Raw genomic sequence first — 20,221 nt, forward strand, 5'->3', positions numbered from 1 at the left:
CCCCCCCCGCCACACCTCTCCCCTTGCTCTGCACGTGCAGCCCCATTGGATGCGCCTCATACTGGCTTCTGGGGGTGACAAAGTCCTAGCGAATGGAATCGTGAGTTCTGTCTGTGAAATCTAGAAGGAGCACAGAATGGAATACAGACAATTAAAACTTTGGTTTGTGTGGAAAACAAGTGTTTCAAGTTTCCTGTTTTAAAACTCCCTGGAAATTTGGGAGAAGTGACAAATTGTCATCCATGGTGCTCGAGCTGGCATTAAATGTGCTGCTGCCATCAGCAGAGGGGCACGGCAGGAAGTTGCCCTTTACTTCCTCTCCCTATAACCCCCGTTATTGACTCCTGGCACAGCCCCGTCATCTGCCTGGCCCTGCTCCCTGTTGGAGCCGTGGTTCTGGTGAGGTGGAACAGTGCTGGCCCAAAGCTCCCCTTACGCCTGGCCTGCCTTCCATCTGCATAACCCCCTGGGTGTGTTCTGGAGGAGCGGCCCTCCTGCCAGCCAGGACTGGAGCTGACCCTGAGCCCGACACCCTGGAGGCCCGGGCAAAAGGTCTAGGCTGGACGCACAGGACCTGCTGCATACACTCCTAGGCAGAGTCCTTGCTCACACCTCCCTCTGCACCAGCCCGCAGCCGTGCTGGAGGAGGACAGCAATGGTGGCACACAGGATTAATGCCAAACCGGCACTTTGCTGCCTGTGCTTCTCCTTTCCTGCTCCCCACCTCCGGAGCTGCCGAGGCAGCCTCTTGTCCATTTTACAGTGGAAGGAGTGGCTTCTCCCCAGGGCCACAGAGCTTGGGAGAAGAGGAGCTCGGGTGCCACCTTGGCGTCTTGGGGAACACGTAGGCAGCACCGCAGCATCTCGAGGGGAGCAGTCCCACACCACTGAGCAATTCACAGACTGTGCCTCAGAAGGGTCTGGAGAAGAATTTGATCAGCACGAAGCAGAGCCAAGCACCGAGCTGCTCGCCCCCCACTCCCCAGCTCACCCCCAAGCCGTCCTCCCTCGAGCTGCAGGTTTTGTGGTTGTTGTTCTTTCCCTCGTGTGAAATGAGAAACGCTGTTTGAATAAACGATGGCGAGGGAGGTTGTACACACTCTGATGCAGAAATAAAAATCTTCAGAAAGATGCAATTTGGGAGATATTGCAAACCAGAGAACAGAACATCAGTCTATAAAATCCAACATGGCCAACAGAGCTGGAGCGACCGGTCAAGTGTTTTAGTGTGCACGATTGCCAGGCAGTCAGCAGGCACGGCTGGGCAGCGCTTGCAGACTGGGGATGGGTCCCGGCCCACTCTGGCCCCCTTTCCACAGCACGCCGCGCGATTCTGAAGCACCTCAGCGCTAATTTCGGCAGCACAGCCACGGAAGTGTCCGAGACGATTCCCATCACGGGCTAATGTGCTTTCCAGGCCCACACAGCCCCGGCCAGCGGGTAAGGGCGGGAAACGGGCACCGGACAGAGGCGCTGGAGACACCACCTGCGCTCCCTGCTGGCCACGGCTTCCCTTGGGTCACAGAGTCACTCAGGCTCGGGCAGGGACAGCGAGGCTGAGCTCTGCCCTTTACTGTTGGGGGCCCGGCCCCTCACTGCTGGGGACTGCACAGAAGCCCCAGTCACGCCGCAGGCACACACAGACCTCACTCTCCTAAGCCTTTTCCCCCTTCTCCTGCTCCCCAGAGCCGGTCTCTGGTCCTGTGCAGCCCCAGGGGTCTCCCCTACCCGCGACACTCCCACCTCGGACCGTGTTCCCTGTTCCCACCCGTTCCTGCTTCTGTCGGCCACGGCACGCACTCTCTACCTGACCACATCAACCCAGGAACCGACGTTGCCCTTTTCCTGTGACACAACCCCAGCACAAAGCGGGCATCCTTTGACCCCGCCGCCGTGGATGTGGTCTGCTGCTGGTGAAAGCACCATCCCTCCCTCTACTTCCTCCATACACATAACCTGCAGACTCAGCCCCCAGGTCGCTGGCTCAAAGGGCACTGGAAGATCCATTACAAAACCCAAAAGCATAAGGCAAGGAACGTCTCCCTACCTTTGAGGAAACATTCCTTGCTGTTCATGACGGCAACCTCCTTTCCCAGCAGGCAGGCGGTCCGGTGGAGCTCACAGTGGTTCTCGTAGAGCTGCCCATCAGAGCCACACACGGGCAGGTAGCGGGGCTTGCACGCCTCCAGGCACTGGCAGGAGGGCTCCCCGGTCTCACTGCTGAGCACACACCGGCTCCCGCGGCCGCATAGTTTCTTCCTGCAGGAGGCCAGCGGCCCATGGCCAGGAAGTCCTGCAGGACACAAACACAGAGAGTCAGGCCCAGGCTGGCAGAATGGGGCTGCTGGCTTCCTCATGGGCCAACGCTTATCTGAGCCAGGGCCACATAACTCAGTGGAGTCCTTGTCCCCCGGAGGAGGGCATCTTGCTGTGCAGAGCTCAGGTGTCCTGGCTCACCTGCTCCAAACAACCCAGACGTGACACCTGCCTGTCCTGGAACCTAGACAGCTACGGGAGCCCAGAAGGGAACAGGGCGTCAGGCTCAGAGGACCCTGTGGGCTGAGGGGAGGAGGGCTTTCTTCACAACAGAGCGGGCCAGGCTCTGCAACCCATTCCGGAAAGCAGCAGCACGTCTCAGGGAGGAAGTCAGATGGAAATAGCAGTTTCGAACAAAGGAGCGGAAGGGGAAGCAAAGTGTGGTTCTAGGAGATTGGAAACCAAGCAGAGGAATCTAGCTTTGATAACGTAGGCACCAGGAGCCACTGCAGGGCCTAGAGGGGAGTATGGGGTATGAAGGAAGTGGCTCTCTGTGGTCAGGGTGGGGAGGAGGCAGCCCAGGTGGGCAGATTTTCCTCTGGGGAGAAGAGTTTTCCATGACGACTATCATCAGCTGAGGCACAACAGCGCCCCCCACCTTGTCTTTTCCAGCGCAGTGTTGGGGCTGCGGGCAGGAAGGCTGAGGGCCCGCCAATGGCAGCCGCCTCATTGCTTGGGCTTCTCCCGCACCCAAAACGGAGCCACCAGGATTCTGGGAAGACAGTGCCGCGGGCTCACCCTGCCGCAGGAGGGCACGGCGCACGGAAGGCCAAACAGGCATCCAAGCCAACATGTCCATATTCCACATCTCCATACTCCACAGCAGTATGGAGAGAGCAGACCAGCGCCAGGCTCCAGGGATGGAAACACATGCGTACTTCAGGAGCACCAAGAGATAGCCGAGTGCAAATAATTAACACAGCAATGCAGCTTTTATGGCCACAGAAATCGTTGCTTTAAATTTTAATTAAATCCTCAAAATACTCAAGGCAGAATGGCCCTACCCCATGGGCTGAAAATGTGTAAGGGATGGGGGGGAAAGAATCTCCTCTCTCTTGTTTTTGGTTAAGTCTGCTTTTTCATCACTTTAGATTTGAAAGGAAAAAAAAACCTAGTTATTGGCAAATTAACTGTTTGACTCAATAACTCATTTAAATTCCTCCAGTCCTAACAAACTAAGAAATATTGACTTTTTCTTGAACCATAATAAACTAGAAGGTCAGCATACATCAGTGTAGTGTGAAAGCAGAGATCCCAGGCAGGACTCATCAGTCTCTGAATCCACTTGGCTAACTATTCACCTGCCCCTGAGAAGGCTCCCTGGCTCCTCTGCCTCCGACCTGTGGTGGCTGACAGGTGGCAGGCAGGCAGGGAAGGGATCCAGAGCAGGCTCCTGCAGGGCAGGCTCCGGGCTTCTGGCCGCTGTGCTATAGTGTATTTCATTAGCAGCGATTCTCCTGGGTTGCTGGGAAATGGGTTAGCCCAGCAAGTGCTGGCGGCTGCTAGTAGAAACTAACAAACTCTCAAAATATCAGCCTGTTTCCCTTCCCAAGACAGCCTGAGGGCACAAAACACTGTGGCTGGATCACAGTTACAATAAAGTTCCTGGGCAGACAGGACCGAACCAACTAACACAGAGCGGTGTCTCCATTTCGGCTGTGCCGATCCTCCCACTGCTCTAACACCCTGGGGGTCCTTCCTTTTATGACGCATTTGTCATCAACACAAGCCCAAGTTTCCCCTCCCTCGAGAAAGGGGCTCTGTCCTCACTGGCCCCAGGATACTTAAATTTCAAGAAACATAAGAGGTTTCAGAGCTGATCTCCCTGCCACTCCAACACCAGGTTAGGGGCTGGGATGGGAGCAGGGTGCGGGCCATGCACACCGACCTTCTGTGGTTACTTCTCCTTCTGCGCCTACCACAGGGGCCCGAGGGAAATTCAGGACAGAGACCGGAAGGCGTGTCTGGCTGCAAAGGCACCCAGAGAGCTGGAGGCTTTCGGAGACCGCTGAATCCAGGCAGCCAGGGCCTCCACTGGTGGGAGCTTCTCCTCTGCACCACCTGTGTACAGACTGTGGCGATCGCCTGGAGGACCAGGTGCCCACACTGAATGGCCTGCAGCTGGATGGCCACGGCCTTCCCACGGGCTGTGCCGCGGGTCTGTGTTAAGAAAACACCTGTGCCGCTCTGCGGCCAGAGAAGTCATTACAAACACTCAGGTTCTCTCTATCACCGGCATCAGCCTTCACTGGCAAATATTTGATTCCTAATTATTTGCAATTAAGACAAAAGCAGCTTTCAAGCCCTGTGCAGGCCATTTATAGAGGCTGTGGACAGCAGGCCTGATGGAAAGCTGAGGACATCCCGTGTAGCGCCCGCCACAGAGTCACTGACCAAGGGACAGTTTCCTCACGAAATAAGCCTCTTGCCACCACTTCTGCTTCGTCATTAAGATGGAATGAATTCCCCACTCCTACCGGGATGATGATAAAACAGTAATGGGAAAGGTAACCAAGTGAGACCACCGGCAACTGCCTTCAGTATTTATGAGGACAACTGTGATGCTTGAAAAAGACACAACATGCTTAATTTATAATCATAAAGGAAGTCATTTACCCAGGTTAATAACTGATCATCTCGCCAAATAAGCTGCTTTTCTACACTAATTAAATTTACTAAACATGGGTAGATAGGGAAATTGTTACATTAGAGTGGAGGGAGCGACAGGTGCATTTGTACCAGTTGGTACTAACGCCTCCCTGTGCGATGGTTCGCAACAGTGTCACAGACCCAGGAATGCCGCCAGTGCCGGTCCCGGAGGTGTGGTCCAGCAAGTGTGGACAGCAAGGCTGTAGGCCCAGGTGAAGGCATTAAAAGGTGAATCCTGAGAGGTCACAGAGAGGGAAAAGTGCCTTTATTTACCTGGATTGTTGATTTGTGGGCGACCACAAGCCAGAGCACACTTGGCTTATTTTGCTTCTAAACTCTGACTCAGTCTGTCTTCTTGACCCCAGGAATCCTGGGAGTGCTCCCTTCTCAGAGACTGTGCCCTCAGGGCCACTTGAGGGAAGCTATGGTCAGACTGCTCCCACCAAGACTCACGTGAAAATCTGAGGGCCCCTGTACTATGGGATGGTCAGGCCTTGAGCAGCTCGATGCTGTTCTCTAGGACTGGGACGGTTTCCACGGGACTGGGCTCCTGGTGGACAGGGATGAGTCTGGTCTCACTGTTCCACGGTCTCCTGTTGTTTCGTGTTATGACACACAACAGAGGTCCCTGCCAATGCAGGGCCATGCCCTTGGACTTCCCAGCCTCCAGGACTGTGAGTCAAAAAAACTTCCATTGTTTATAATTCGGTATCCTTTATAGCAATAAAGCATAATAGCAACACAGCAGTAAAATATCATTGGTATCCTTTATAGCAATAGAAAATGGATTAAGACCCAGGGAAACCCACTTCTTTCTTTCCACTTTGGGACGCTAACTGCCTGAAGTCCTGTTTCACCCGTGTGGCTTTTCTCTGTCTAGAACTTATCTTCACTCTGCCCTGAGCAGACCTTGAGGTGTCCCGTATCGCCCACACAAGGTGATGCTCATTTCGGTCCACTATGAAGTAAGGCTCAGAGGAGGCCACTGTGGAAGATCAGAGGCAGTGTGCACAGTCCAGAAAAGCTTGAGAATCCTGGCTGCCACGAGCCCATCCCGGCACAGCAACTGCGTCCAGCTTTTGCACGCAGAGACACCTGTATGGGAGTAAGTGGCCACCGGGGCAGACACAGGCCCAGGGGCTGGGGGCTTGCATGTGGAAGAGCCAAGTGTGGACAGAGAGGTACAGAGGACAGGGGCTGGGACGATGGTCCTATCCGCTTCCCCATTCCAACACGTTCATGCTCAGACTTGCCCAAGGCATTTGGAGAGTGCGTTCAGGCCCGACTCCCTCAAGGCACAGTGCTCTGCATGTGGCTGCAGAGCTTGGGTGACGGTGAGAGCCGCTTCAAGGCTCAGCTCTCCAGTCCAGTGGCATTTCTGACTCCGGGTACACTGGGCGGTAATGACAGGGCACTTGGGGAGGGGCTGCTTGCCCACTTCGCAGCACCTGCTCATGCAGCAGGTACCTGCTGAACACCTGCTATGTACCAGACCCGATCCTAGGAGCCATGGACTCAAGACAGACTTGATCCTGTCCCCGTACTGGGAAGCAGTCGCAGTGACGTCTCCCAAACATTCAGCCCTCTACTCCTGCTCAAAGACCCATCCTCTAACAGCCTGACCGCCATCCTGATGCCCCACATCCTGATGCAGCCTCAGACCCACCCCACCACCCTCAAAGTCTGGTCACACTCCTTGGCTGGGAGGGGAATCTGTGATTCCTCCCGCGGACACTCGTGTTTGAAGGCCCAGCCAGGGAAGGCGGTGCCTAAAATAACTGCTATTTTTGGAAACCTGCTATCTGCGAGGTACCATGCTAAAACCTCAGAGCCCGTGATCTGGTCTGACCGCAGAGCACTCAGGGTCTCACAGTGCATCTGCTCAGGAACATATGCCGATTTTACAGAGGAGGCAATGTGAGCAGCCGTTTGGTCAGGCAGCAAGTAGGTGGTGGAGCCTTGGATCGCATCCATCTCAGTCCAAATCGCTCAGATTTGTGCTCAGCTGGGGATACAGCCTCTGCCCCAGGAATCATTTCAGCACGGTCCACACACACATCAGTGCTTCTCAGCTTGAGCACCTCCTGCCCCACTCCTGCCATTGTGCACGGAGCTGTTCGGGTGACCGCTGGGCAGATGTGAAGGTTTCTGAGGGACCTTCGGGACTGGAAACACAGCTGCAGAGCACAGCCTGCAAGCTAAGCTCTTGTGTGCATCATGAAAACAGACTATTAGCTCTGAAGGACCTGACCAAATACTCCGGGCCCCAAAAGCTTAATGGAAGAACACGGTCGGTCATCCAAGGTCAGAAGGTAATGTAACCTGTCAGGTGTGCTGCTTACAGATTCTAGGTGGAGGTCGTCCCAATCGGCTTCAAAATAAACCACTAAGTCAGAGTCAGAAATGGCTGATGTGGAGAGGGGAAGACCTTGATCTGTCAGTAGCTCACTCAATTCTGCCCAAAGAGTTTGTATCTGGCTTACTTTGTATCACACCAAACAATAACTAGGCTGCTGCATCTTATCCAGTGTCCACCAGTTGAGCTCTGGAGGTGGTCATTTCTGGTCACCACACGAAACACAAGTGTCAGGAGATACTTCTGAAAACTTACAAACACCAGGCATGGCAGTGCATGTCAGCTATTGAAGACAGTGAGGCAGGAGGATCATCAGTTCAAGGCCAGCCTCAGAAACTTAGTGAGAGTCTGTCTCAAAGAAAATAAAAAGGGCTGAGGAGGTAGCTCAGTGCTTTCTGGTAAAATTCCTAGAACTGAAAAAAAAAATCTTATAAATACTATGATAAAATAAAGGGAGCATGTGTCCAATATTTTGAATTTATTAATCAGGGAGCCTGCAGGAGGGAGAAGCTAGTTTGAAGGAGAAAGTGAGGGATTAGGTGGGGATGGAGGAAGTCTTGGATGAGGTGGCTATGCACAGCACACAATGCATGAGGGACTTACAGGCTGAGAAAACCATGGCCTCTGGGGTTCTCTTTGCCACCGGGATGAATCATCTGCATCTCCACCCAATGCAAACAATCAAGTTAATAATCAGCGCACAGTCTGGGCCTTTAATTATGGCTAAGTAACGAGCTGAATGGAAAAGCACCCCCTAGTCTGGGACAGCGGCTCACCCTTGGGTACGACTGTGATACAAGGTTCCTGCAGGACACTGGGAGGCCCCGCGACCCTCCTTTGCTGTGTTCCCACGTTATCAAAGTGCCTACAGTGACGGAAGTCACCTGTGCAGGATGCCGGGGACCCTCATCCTTCTCCCCTACTGTTACGTCACCGCCTTTTGCAGCCCTTAGCCTCACAGAAAGACCTTGGCTGGGCCACTCAGTTCAGCTTCAGAGAGTCTGCTGTGGATCAGATGTGAAGTGTCCCCTAAGGGTGCACTCATGGAGGGCGTATCCTCAACAGCAGTGTTCAGAGGCGGGGTCGGTGGAGGCGACTGGATCACGAGGGCTTTAACGTCAGCAATAGATGGACCTGCTGATGAGAACACAATCTGATGCATGTCTGGAAGGTGACGGAAGTAGACAGGAGACCTAGTCAAAGGGTCATGGGGCATGGCCTTGGGGACAATGTCCGGTCCCCAGCCTCCTCCTTTCTCTCTGCTTCCGGGCTGCCGTGAGGTGGGCAGCTTCCCTCCTCCCTACATTTCCACCATGATGTTCTGCCTCACTACAGGTTAAAGCAATGGAGCTGGTGGGCCATGGGCGGACACCTCGGAAACCATGAGCCAGAAGAAACCTTTCCTGCCTGGCTGTTTTTTTAGGTATTTTGTCACAGCTACGAAGAGGTGACCAACACAAAGACAAAGCCGACTTCCGCGGAAGGAGCTGGAGAGACGACCTGTGTACCAGCTGGTCTGCAGCACTGCTAATCACTTCACCATGGCAATCCCGTGTTAGAACTTGTCACGGAGTCAGAGTCCCCCAGTCGGGTCTCACGCAACACCCAGTTAAACCTTGCTCTTTACCCAGTCCTAGGTTCCTTAGCTGTGTGACCTCAGCCAAGTTCCTACTGTCTCCTCTTATTTCCAAACAAGTATAACAGTGGTCCTTCCCTCGTAGGGTTGCTTTGGAAGCTGAAGGAGATAATTCAGGGAAAGAGCCTGGCACACAGATGTTCTGCATTCCTGAAATGCTGAATAAATAGGACTGGAAAAGAAGGGGCCACTGGGCTTCACTGACTTCTTGCATACAAATGTGAGGTAGTCACTGTCTTTAGGAGGCCAGCTGAAATGGAAAAGTGAAAATACACTGAGAGTACTGACTGTTTTCAGAAGGCTGACTAAATACTGCATGCTTCGAAGTACCCCAAGGAAATGCTTCCTCTACCATTTCCCTTGGACCAAGGATCTGTCTAAGCCATCACAGTGCTGCCCAGCTTCCAATTTGGGAGAATCTGAAATCTCAGCCTCTTGGTGACCAGAAGCCTTCAGTCAGGGCATAGACTGTGCCAGTTCCACTCAGCAGCTAGCAGAGAAGGCAGCTCAGTTGCAAAGGTGGCCTCCCCGGGCCCTGATGCTACACAGCTTGTGAGCACGTTAGGCCCGCTTTCCAGACTTGAGCTTTTCTCTTCCCTCCATAGCCCTTTGCCCCTGGGCTATTCGCCTCACAGAAAGGACCTCCCAGCTCTGGCCTGGGGCCTTTCCGGGCTTGGCTTCTCACTGCAAAGGTGGAGATCCCTCCTTCTCCGGCCCCTCTGAGCACAGAGGCAGTGTCCCGGCTGTGGGGGGGGCTCTTGGAGCAGGGTCCCCCTCTGTTACACCCAGAGTTTGGGGGCACAGACCCAGCTGTGGAAAACACCAGGTGGAAGATGGAGACTGATGGGAATCCCGGACACCCAGAGCCAGAACCCACAGGTTTTGGAGAAGCAGACACGGTGGCAGACAGAGTGGAAGGCAGAAAGAAGTGAGTGAGACACAGGCCTGGGCTCTACTGGTGAGCTCCCCCCGATCAGCGCCGTCCCCTTGTGGGTGACGTGAGAGGGCTGCAGAGAGAGCCCTGGCGTCCAAGAAGTCGTCGCACACCTGCGAATTCAGGGATCAGTTGAGAATGTCTTTTAGCAATCATAAAGCCACAAAACCTCTTCTTTTGCCCTCTATTTGTCCTATCAAGTCATCTTAACTGGCTTTTGAAGGGTAATTTCAAAGACCTTCTTGGGAAGAAAAGCTCTATTAAAATGTGGAGTGCAATAGGATTTTTGCCCCTGGGAGAGTTTCTTTGACAAAATAGCTTTGTTGTAGAGCACTTCCTCCAAATGTATTCCTCCCTCTGAGTTTCTCTGCTTTGCCCAGAGCCTCTCCAGCTTGCATCCATCTTATGCTCTGTCACTAGGCCCCTCATTTTTCCTCCAGGTACTGAGCTCTCCTGTCACTTTCTCCACTCCTCGGATCTCCCTCCATCTTCGAGCTGGGGGGACCAGATGCTGTGGCACTTGTGGGCCTTCATTACACGGGCTCCTCCTGCCTTCTCCACCAACCAACAAGTCAAGGCCATGGCTGCCTGCCATAATTTCCAGGACTGCGGCGGAGCTGCTGCAAAACCTTGTACCACTCTCTCCCTGGAGACTCACAAGCCCAAAAGGGACGCTGAAGTCTTCTAGGGCCCTTTGCCTGCGGTTCAAGGGCTTCCCCTGGTCATTCCCTCGTCTTGGTCAGGTCACGTGAACATGTGTCTCACAATAATAACATGCTCTCTTCCTTGATTGTTCTTCTAAAGACAAAAGAGGGAGCCCTGTTGAAATATGAACGCTTGTAAGTTGGAAAACGGCTATTTTCTGACCAGTATAGTGTCAATTTCTCCTCTCCAAGATCTGCTCTCTTCTCCCAATGGGATTATTAGGTATAAAAATATGTGCTGGGAAATATCAAAACAAATCTTAGGAACAGTATCAAATAGATCATTTCATTTCTTCTATCTTCAGTTCCTGTCTGGTACACCAAGGCCACACAGCTGCTGAGGTGTCTGGCAGTGGACCTTGAGGTTCTGGGGAGGTTGGCTTTCCTGGCTGAATGGATGGGCTGGGTCTGTTCTTTTCCTGGGACCAGAAGAGCCCACGGAGACCAGGGAATGGGAGCTTCCTCCAGGTGCCTCAACGGGAACCTGACATCCTCTCTACTTCTGCCACAGACCAGAGGGTCAGTGATGGCCCTATCAGACCACGACTGCTTTCAGTACTTCTGGGTCTGAAATCAGGCCCCAAAGATTAGGGGGTGGACAATAAGCCTTCTATCAAGAGGTCCCCCCTCGAGAGAGAAGAAAAAGGAACAGAGTCAGAGTTGCTGGAGAAGATGACAGTTTGACAACTTAATAACAACAAAAGACCAACACTGCAGGAGGACCAAGCAGAGTACAAAGGAGATTTTCAAAAGAACCCTAATTTTTGAACCAAGAAAATTAGAGAAATGTAGGGAGAGAATGGTCACCATTAAAACTCAAATTAATGGTTTCCAAGATAAACGAGAGAGTCTTTCTCAAAACCCAGAGCCACCGCGGAAATAACAGAAGTCTTAAAACATAGGAGTCATTCCAAGTAAAAACTCTGAGGAAAAGGAATAGAAGAAAATTCACTAAATATGTCATCTTAGCTAATCACAAAGTGCTTCCAGTTAAGATCAGAACCCAGACCAGGGATACTTGTTGCCACTTTCTTTATTTTTTAAAAAAGGAAATATATGAAGAAGAGAAAATGAAATAACCATTAACATTTGGAAAAGACAGCTAACAACGATTTATTTCTGCTGATCATATACCCATAAACTTTGACAACCAAGACACTCTAGTGAAAGAAGATTAAAATTATGAAAGAATTATGGTGAAGTAGTTGGACGGTTGATAAATGTGTCAAAATGAATCACTCTTCTCTATAATAGCAATAAATAATTAGAAGTGGAAAAGGAAAAACAGCCTACTCATACTAATGGTAAAAATCCATAAAACATTTATGAATAAAATTGACAAGAAAGCTACAGGACCTATGTGAAAATGATGACAAAATCTTATTGAAGGTCATAAAATAAGATTTGAACAAATGCAGAGACATTTCTTATTCTTAAGTGGGAAGACGGCAACATAAATTTGTAAATTTAATGCAGTCCTTTGCCAATTGTATAAAGAGATATTTAAAAAGTTCCTTTGAGGGCTGGAGATTTAGCACAATTGTGCCACCTACCTCACAAGCGCAAGGTCCTGAGTTTGATCCCCGGTACCAAAAACAAAACAGTTCATTTGAAAGAATAAGTACCCTCAGACAACCAAGAAAAATAAGAAACAGAATAGTGGAAAGATTGTGCTGTAGTGAATACTGGAGCATCAAACTCGAAAGCTGCCGTGGTAAAATCAGTATGTGTTTGAGGTAGGAACAGACAAATCAATGACTGCAGAGACAGCCATAAAATAGAAGGGCCGACCCGCAATTAGTCCCAGTGTCCATGAAAACTCTACGGGTGACAACACAGACCAGGCCAATGGCAGCATGGTGATCCTTGGTGAATAATGCGGTGCCATCACATAACACTGGAACCCTATTGCACATTGCAGAAAATCAAATTCAAATAACTATATTTGTTTAAATTACTCTTGTTAAGTAATGAAGACATAAAAACAGTACTTTGTGGACAACACAAACATTTATGCTACAATGAACAGCCATGTATTCATCAATTTAAAGAAAAAGTTTTGCTTTTTGAAAACTTTTGTTTATTAGTACATATGTGTAGTGTATGATGTTTACATTCCTTGTGTGGAGTTGGTACATGCATACAACGCCCCAATTCTTTGTTTATCCCTTATCCGTTTCCTCCCTGTATCTCCTTATCCCCTTCCCCTCTGAGAACAATCTATCTCCCTAATTCCTATGATTTATCTTTTATTTTGCTCTTTATTTTTACTCTGAGTTTCTCATACAAGAGATATAATGTGATATTTAAGCTCAGGTGTCTGACTTATTTCACTAACATTATGGTCTCATTTTCCTACAAATGACTCAAGTTTACCCTTCTTTATGGCACAGTAGGACTGCACAGTGTATAAATACCATATTTTCTTCATCCATCTATTTCTTGATGGACACATGGGCCACTTCCAATATTTGTCTTATAATGAATTGTGCCGCTATAAACATGAGCAGGCATGGATCTCTGGGCTATCCTGTTTTTTTTTTAACTCTTTTAGCAAAATACTCAGAAAGAAAATAGTTGGGTGAAATGAATTTCTAATTTTAGTTTTTTTGAGGAATCGCCACACTGATTTCCACAGTGATGGTCCTAGTTTACAGTCCCACCAACAATGTATAGGAATCCCTTCTCCCCCAAAACCATACCAACACTTGGTATGATTTGATTTCTTGATGTTGGCCATTTTTTCTGGGGTAAGATGGACGCTCAGTGCTGTTTGAATTCATATTTCTCCAGTAGCTACCAATGTTGGCATTCCTTCATGTATTTATTGGCTATTTGCACTTCTTCTGTGAGGTGTCTGTTCAATTTTGCTTGACTGTTTTGACTGGATCTTGTATTCGCGAAAGTCTAATTTTTTTGAGTTCTTCATATACTCCACATTTAGCCAAAAGGCTGAGAAAGTGATCTTCACATACTCTAGATAGGAGTCCTCTGTCTGAGGAATGGCTGGTAAAAATCTTTTCCCACTCTGTAGGTTGTCTTTTCACTCTGTCAGTAGTTTACTTTGCTGTGCAAAAGCTTTCTAATGTAATAAGATCCCTCTTGTTGAATGTCCTCCTTCATACCTCTCCAATTCTATTCCCTCCGGCCCGCTCACAACTATTATCCGAAATTTTGTGCTTGTTACTCTTCTTTTCTTCGTAGTCGTATCTTATCTTTGTATTTCTGTGGAATGTTTTACATGGTTTTGAGCTTTGTATAAGTGAATCAAACTGTACTTTCATGAGACTTCTTTTGCCTTTATGCTGTTTACTTCTGCACACACCTGTAATTCATTCATTTCCACTTCCAGTTCTCATTGTATGCTCTTATCACATTTATCTAAATAGTCTAGATAGGGCTGTTTATTACATTTTTCTGTGCTCCCGTCTCTCTCGTTTCTTTACTTTAGACGGAATACTACCCATCTTCCATGCTTCTCCCTTCCACACATTTAAAGACATACTTTTTCATTCTTCTGTTTATATCACTTAGAAATGTCAAATTATCCCAAAGTCTAATACTTCCACCCTTCATGAAGAACCTTGGAACAAATGAATCCCAATCACTCTTTTCCTGCCCTAAGTACATGAAAAGTATATATTCTAAATTTTGTCCTCATAATACCTTCTTCTATTTCAAATTCTTTTAATTACGTTTGCCCACAATGTCTACTTTTTCACTCATTTAATGATCATAATAATAATTTTCACCGTTAGAGATGGAACCCAGGGCTCTGTGTGCTAGGCAAGTGCTCTACCACTGAGTTGCACCACCAGCGCCTTTATGCTCATTTTAAACAGGAATGTACGCTGGGCCTTTCGTTTCTTGGTAAGTTCTAAGCTTATCCTCTTTAGTTCAGTCTTCTTGCTGAGCAAGTCAGTATATGCTTACAGGCCCAGCTACTTAGGAAGCAGGATTGCTTGAATACACGAGACAGCACAGTTAGGTTCTGAAAGAAAGAACGAAAGAAAGAAAGAGACCTCTTGGCCTTAGGCAGTTTCCCTGTGATGTAAGTATGCATGTTTGTTTGTATTTATTCTGCTTATAGTTCCCTGGGTTCCTGAAAGTAAGGATTTAGGTCTTTCACTGGTTCTTGAAAATTATCAGCCAATCTCCGTTAAACATTATCCACTCCATTATTTCTCTTTTTTCAGACATTCTGATTCAACATGTTTCAAGTATTTCTTATCTCATTCACACTTTTCACCTTGAGCATTTCTGTGCTCTATTCTCTATAATGTTTTCAAATCCACCTTCCAGCTCCTGTCTCTCTCTTTAGCTATTTCTAATCCACTGTGACACTCTTGCATTAAGGTTTTAATTTTAAATTTTTATTTCTAGGAGTTCAATTTAATCCTTCACAAAGATGATGGATTTCAATCATATTTTCTATCTTTAAAAATATTAAACACATACATTTTATATTCTGTGTCATTTTGCTATTTATATATTATGCTGGCTCTTACATGGCACTTTTCTCTGTTGTGTTCTGATGTACTTTTTTAAAAACCTCACATTTCCTGGAAATTAATCTGTGGAAAAATGTTGAGATAGAGTTTAGATGTGAGCTCTTCCTGACTGTGCCAGACACCCAAGAGTTCCATCATTCTGGGTTAAACTAAAATTTACAGTTGAGATATTTTTAAACTACCCAGATAATTTGCATTTGATCTAAAATCCCTTGTGCAGATTAACATATGGTTATAAATTATCATTATCAAGGGGCTTCCTCTCCCTCTCTCTCTCTCTCTGTCTCTCTCTCTACTTGGTGCTATAATTTGAGACAAGTACATTTTCTCATAGTTCCTGGGGAATAGGTAGATTCCATTCTTATTCACCCTTCCATGGCAGATGAAACTGTTTTTAGATCCCAGGTTTATCCAGGGGAGGGGGCCTCTCCAAATAGCTCCACCTTGGAAGGCTCTTGGGGTTTGTCTGTGGTACTGTGAGCCACAGAAGGTGTACAAGACAAAGCTGAAGTTCACCCAGTTCGTCTAAACCTCCTGGTGAAGTCAGCCCATGCTCTCTTGCTGCTCTGGATTCCTGATCTCATTTGCTTTTTTTTAGCTTCCAAAGATTCCCCCCGCTTTTTTTTAAAACCAGCACACTGTTTAAAAAGATTAAAAAAATATTTATTTGCTATATTACCAGGAGCAGAAATCAGACTGTGACTTTCAAAACTAGGATGCAGCCATCACAAAGCACTTGGAGGTAAGTGCAGGAGGGCTGTTTCCAACACACCACCACTGGGCCCTTTGGAGAAGGGACAGGAGCAAGTCCCCCTGCAGGGGACCCTGGGGGAGGCTGGGCAACAGCCAGACTGCCTACTGAAATTGTCCTGAGGCCACTTGCACACTAAAAGCAAATTAAGCTTTACATTACTAGGAATTTAAACAATAAAGTGAAGCCTATTAATAGGATACAGTGCAGAAAAAGAAGAAAGAGACACATTTGTTGCCAGTAACCCGGAAAAGAACTCTCAGCAGGAGTACTTTCCTCAGTCTACAGATGTGGCTAGCAACAATGGTAGGGTCAGTGAGTCATTCTTTCGGATCATTTCCGATAAGAGAAGTCAAAGACTGAGTTGAGTTTGAAGAACTTTTGGAGGAGACCACGCCATGCTCTCAGCAGGCCTCTGACTTGTAGTCATGGGATGTCCAGTCATATTGGCAGGGACAGGTCTGTCCTGACTAGTCCTGCCCGCTCTGGGCAGCAGCATGGAAGAGTAGGAGCTTCATGGTCACTGACGCATTTACGCCTACAGCCTCAAGGGAGTCATTCTGTAACGAGCATTGGCTCCGTCTTACTAACAGTAGCAAAATTAGACAACATTAAAATCAAAACACTCTTCTAAGCTTGTCAAATTAACCGAAACAAAACTGTCTTGGATTGACGATAATATTCGATGACCACTTTAAACACCTAAGAATGACTTTTCCTTTTTTGTTTTCCAAGGAAAGAAAATTCTAACAATGGTTTTGTCTTCAAAAAACCATAGTAAAGAGCAAGGTGGCAGAGCTTCGTGGTGGCCAAGGGGGCCAAGGCTATGACAGGAGGGGGCTGAGGCGGAGGGCTGCCGGTAGGCAGCTGAGATGGGAGGTGCCAAACAGGAAGTTGGCTGAGTGGGGAAGCACTCTCATGGTGAGGGGGGAGACATTATATAGCTCACCTCTAAAGAGACCCTGGTTCTTAAAAAAAATGGCTAATTCCAGGGCAGGGTGGGGAATAATAAGGACAGCATGTTTGGGCCAAAAAGCAAGCAAGTGCCCGAAGGACACCCCTATGTACCACACGACACTGTCCCCAGTTTGAAGAAACGCCTCTGGGTCAAATAGGGGACAGCTGCACAAGAAAATACAGTCAATAACAAGAGTAACAGAGGCTGGGGCTTTCTGTTTATGGAATCCACGAATCCACCTTGGGTTTTAAGAAGTGACGAAGTACATGGGAAGAGAGAAAACTTTTTATAGTAGAATTTCAACTAGTAAATGTAGGACAAATGATAGAACTAGAAAACTGTTCCTGGGTAAGCACAAGACTAACTAATGCAGGCAAAATACAGCAATGCATACTAAAATCAGTGGGTGAAAGTAAGAGAAATAACAGAATATTTACATAGCCTCAAAGTACACGGTTACAACAATGATTAATTCTAACACGAAACAGGGTAACTTCACAGAGGAGAAAGCGGGCAGATGCCCTCTCACTCAGGTGACCCAAGCTAACGCTGCAGTCATGACCCACATTGACGCTGGACCCCCCGCGGGGAGAAGAGCACATCCTAACCTCTGACATTTCTGCCCCAACCTGCAATCTCCGCGTAGTCACGGGGAGGCATGAGAAACGCACAGCGGAGGGTAGCACGGAAATAACTGGATGGCATTCTTAGAAAGTGAAGAACATGAAGATCCGGGAGGGACTCAAGAAGTGTCTGGGATTGGAGCGTGCAGAAAACAAGCAACAACTAAGCGCAGTGGGTCTCGGGCTCAAATTCTCTTTCTATAAATGACTTGAGGGCACTTGGCAAAACCCGAACGAGCTCCTCAGGTGAAGGATGAGTGGCGTTCTTTGTACTCTTCGTGCAATTTTCCCATAATATTGAAAACGGAAAAACAATAGGTCAACCAACATTGGAGGACAGGGAGATGGGGGAAAAATAAGAATCAAGATACATCATGTAAATGCACAAATTCCCAGTGATGAACATCATCGCATTGCACATCTAAAGTGTACCGATAACTTAATGAATTTAAAAAAAAAAGAAATCCATGCTAGGTAGGACATAGAAGTTTAAAAACTATTGTGGTTCCTATATAACAAGAAGAAAAGAGGAAATAAACTAAAATTCATATCTTTCTAAAGCCATAAAATAATAATGAAAGGACATATATCCAAGAGAGCCAAATTCCAGAGAACAAACATTTAATTGACCAAATACATATCTTTAATATATATCTTTAATATATTAGTACATATATAACAGCACACACACACATATATATTAATATATGTGCATTTCACACTAACACATTGTTATATATTAATGTAATATATATTACTACATATTACCCATAGGTATTACCCTGTGCATTATATATTCCTACATCACGTATAATATGTAATCTGAAATAAAAGATTAAATGGGCTTCACTAAGAATAAGAGCTGAATGATCACAGGAAAAATAGGGAATAAAAAATTGACAGGAGAAAAAAGGAATAAGAGGGCCAGGGATGTAGCTCAGTGGAGCTGCAGTTCCCTGGAAAGTGCAAGGCTCTGAGTTTGATTCCTGGTACTTAAAAAAAAAAAAAGAAAGAAAGAAAAAAGAAAAAAAGAAAAATAAATTCACAGGACAAACAGGGAAAAACAAAGTAAAAACCAAGTTAATAATAAAAAGGTACAAAATTAAGCATAGAAAAATACAAGAATGAAAAAACTGAGTAGCTCATTAAAGAAAATATATATAGGACAGACATACATGTAATTGGATTTTCAAAAGGAGAGGAAAGAAAGAATAGGGCAGAAGGAATATTTAAAAGGATAGGGGATAAAATTTTGCAAAATTGGTGAAACTGATGAAAGAATCAACCCAACATCCAAGGCCAATGAATTCTAAGCCAAGTAAATACAAGGGAAGCCACAAAACAAACTGTCATTTAACCACTGAAAAACAAAAAGAGAAACAAAATTTTAAAAGCAGCCAAAGGAATAAAAGATATATTATCTTCAAGAGAATGAAAATAAGAATAATGCTTCATTTCAGAAATAACAGCCATCAAAGGACAATGAAGTAAGATTCTAACTTGATAAGAAACAACAAGCAGAAAGAATAGCAAAGGAAATGTAAGAAAGAAAAATAAAGAAAAGAAACTAAGTCACCAAATTAGAAACCAAGTAATAGAGAACACTTAGTGAACCTAAAATTTTATGACCCAGTCCTAGCAAGTCTGATCAATTAAAAAAGAAAAGAATTTCAAATTACCAATGATACATCAGAAATGAAAGAGCTATTGCAATAGATACTACAGATGGGAAATTTATTAGGTGAAATTATAAACTTTATGTCAATAAATTTGACAAATTAAACACAATGGAAAATTCTGGAAAAAGCATACATCATGAAAGCATTCAGAATGGTTGCAGTGTAGAAGACTCTGTATATTTAAGACATTGGTTCTTCCTAGATTTACCTATAGATGTGACACACTCTCAATCATGGTGCCACCAGACTTTCTGAGGAAACTGACAAGCTGGTTCTTACATGGAAATGATCATGGAAATATGAAAATAAAATTCATCTAAAACACACAAAGTGGTCCTTGAAAAAGAACAGATTCAGAGAACTAGCACTATATTAACTCAAGAATTACTACAAATGTGATCGACAACCAGGAAGACCATGTGGTATCCGAATAAGAAGCAAGAGGTCAATGAGGGTCCAACAAAAGTATCTCTGCTCACTGGACTTCTAAAAAACAGATTTACTGAAATACAACTGGGAAACAATAAGCTGCACCTGTAGGAGGTGTGCAGTTTAACAAGTCTGCCTCCATGCACCTGCAGTCTTACCACGAACAAGGTAAGCAGCACATCATCAAGTTTCCTCTTGCCCCTTTGGAACCCACTTTCCCATCTCTCCTTCCAACAGTTTTTCTGACATTTCACATTACATTTCCTGTAACTTTATACAAATGGACTATACAATAGATAACTCTTATTATTTATGGCTTATTTCATTTTGCATAATTACTTTGAGATTTATTAACATTGTGGTATAATTCAATACATTTTAACTTCATCAAACTTGGCCATGTGTTTGTAGCCCATTCATTTTTATTGCTGAGTAATAGTCTACTGTACAGATTTACTAGAGTCAGTTTATTCAACCATTAGCAGACATTTGGGCTGTTTCTAACAGTTTACAATTTCAAATGGAGCTGCTATGAACATTTATATACAAGTATTTGTGTGGACCTATGCTTAAATCCTCTTGAGCAAATAGGAGTAGAATTGTTGGATCATATAGGTGTGTGTGTGTGTGTGTGTGTGTGTGTGTACACACACACACACACACACACACACACAC

The 20,221-nt window shown here is 46.4% G+C and overlaps 1 protein-coding gene across 1 annotated transcript in view; it reads right to left on the reverse strand.

The window, feature by feature from the left end:
- The window catches only part of Fstl4 (follistatin like 4), a 525,946-nt gene that overhangs the window by 169,290 nt on the left and 336,435 nt on the right, over positions 1 to 20,221 (reverse strand). Inside the window, exon 16 of the mRNA XM_019209874.2 lies at positions 2,048 to 2,293. Coding sequence (XP_019065419.1) covers positions 2,048 to 2,293 — 246 coding nt within the window. The remainder of the gene's footprint in view (positions 1 to 2,047; positions 2,294 to 20,221) is intronic.

Source organism: Fukomys damarensis, unplaced genomic scaffold, assembly GCF_012274545.1.
Source record: "Fukomys damarensis isolate Sample0158 unplaced genomic scaffold, DMR_v1.0_HiC HiC_scaffold_9, whole genome shotgun sequence".
NCBI classification, from domain to species: Eukaryota; Metazoa; Chordata; class Mammalia; order Rodentia; family Bathyergidae; genus Fukomys; species Fukomys damarensis.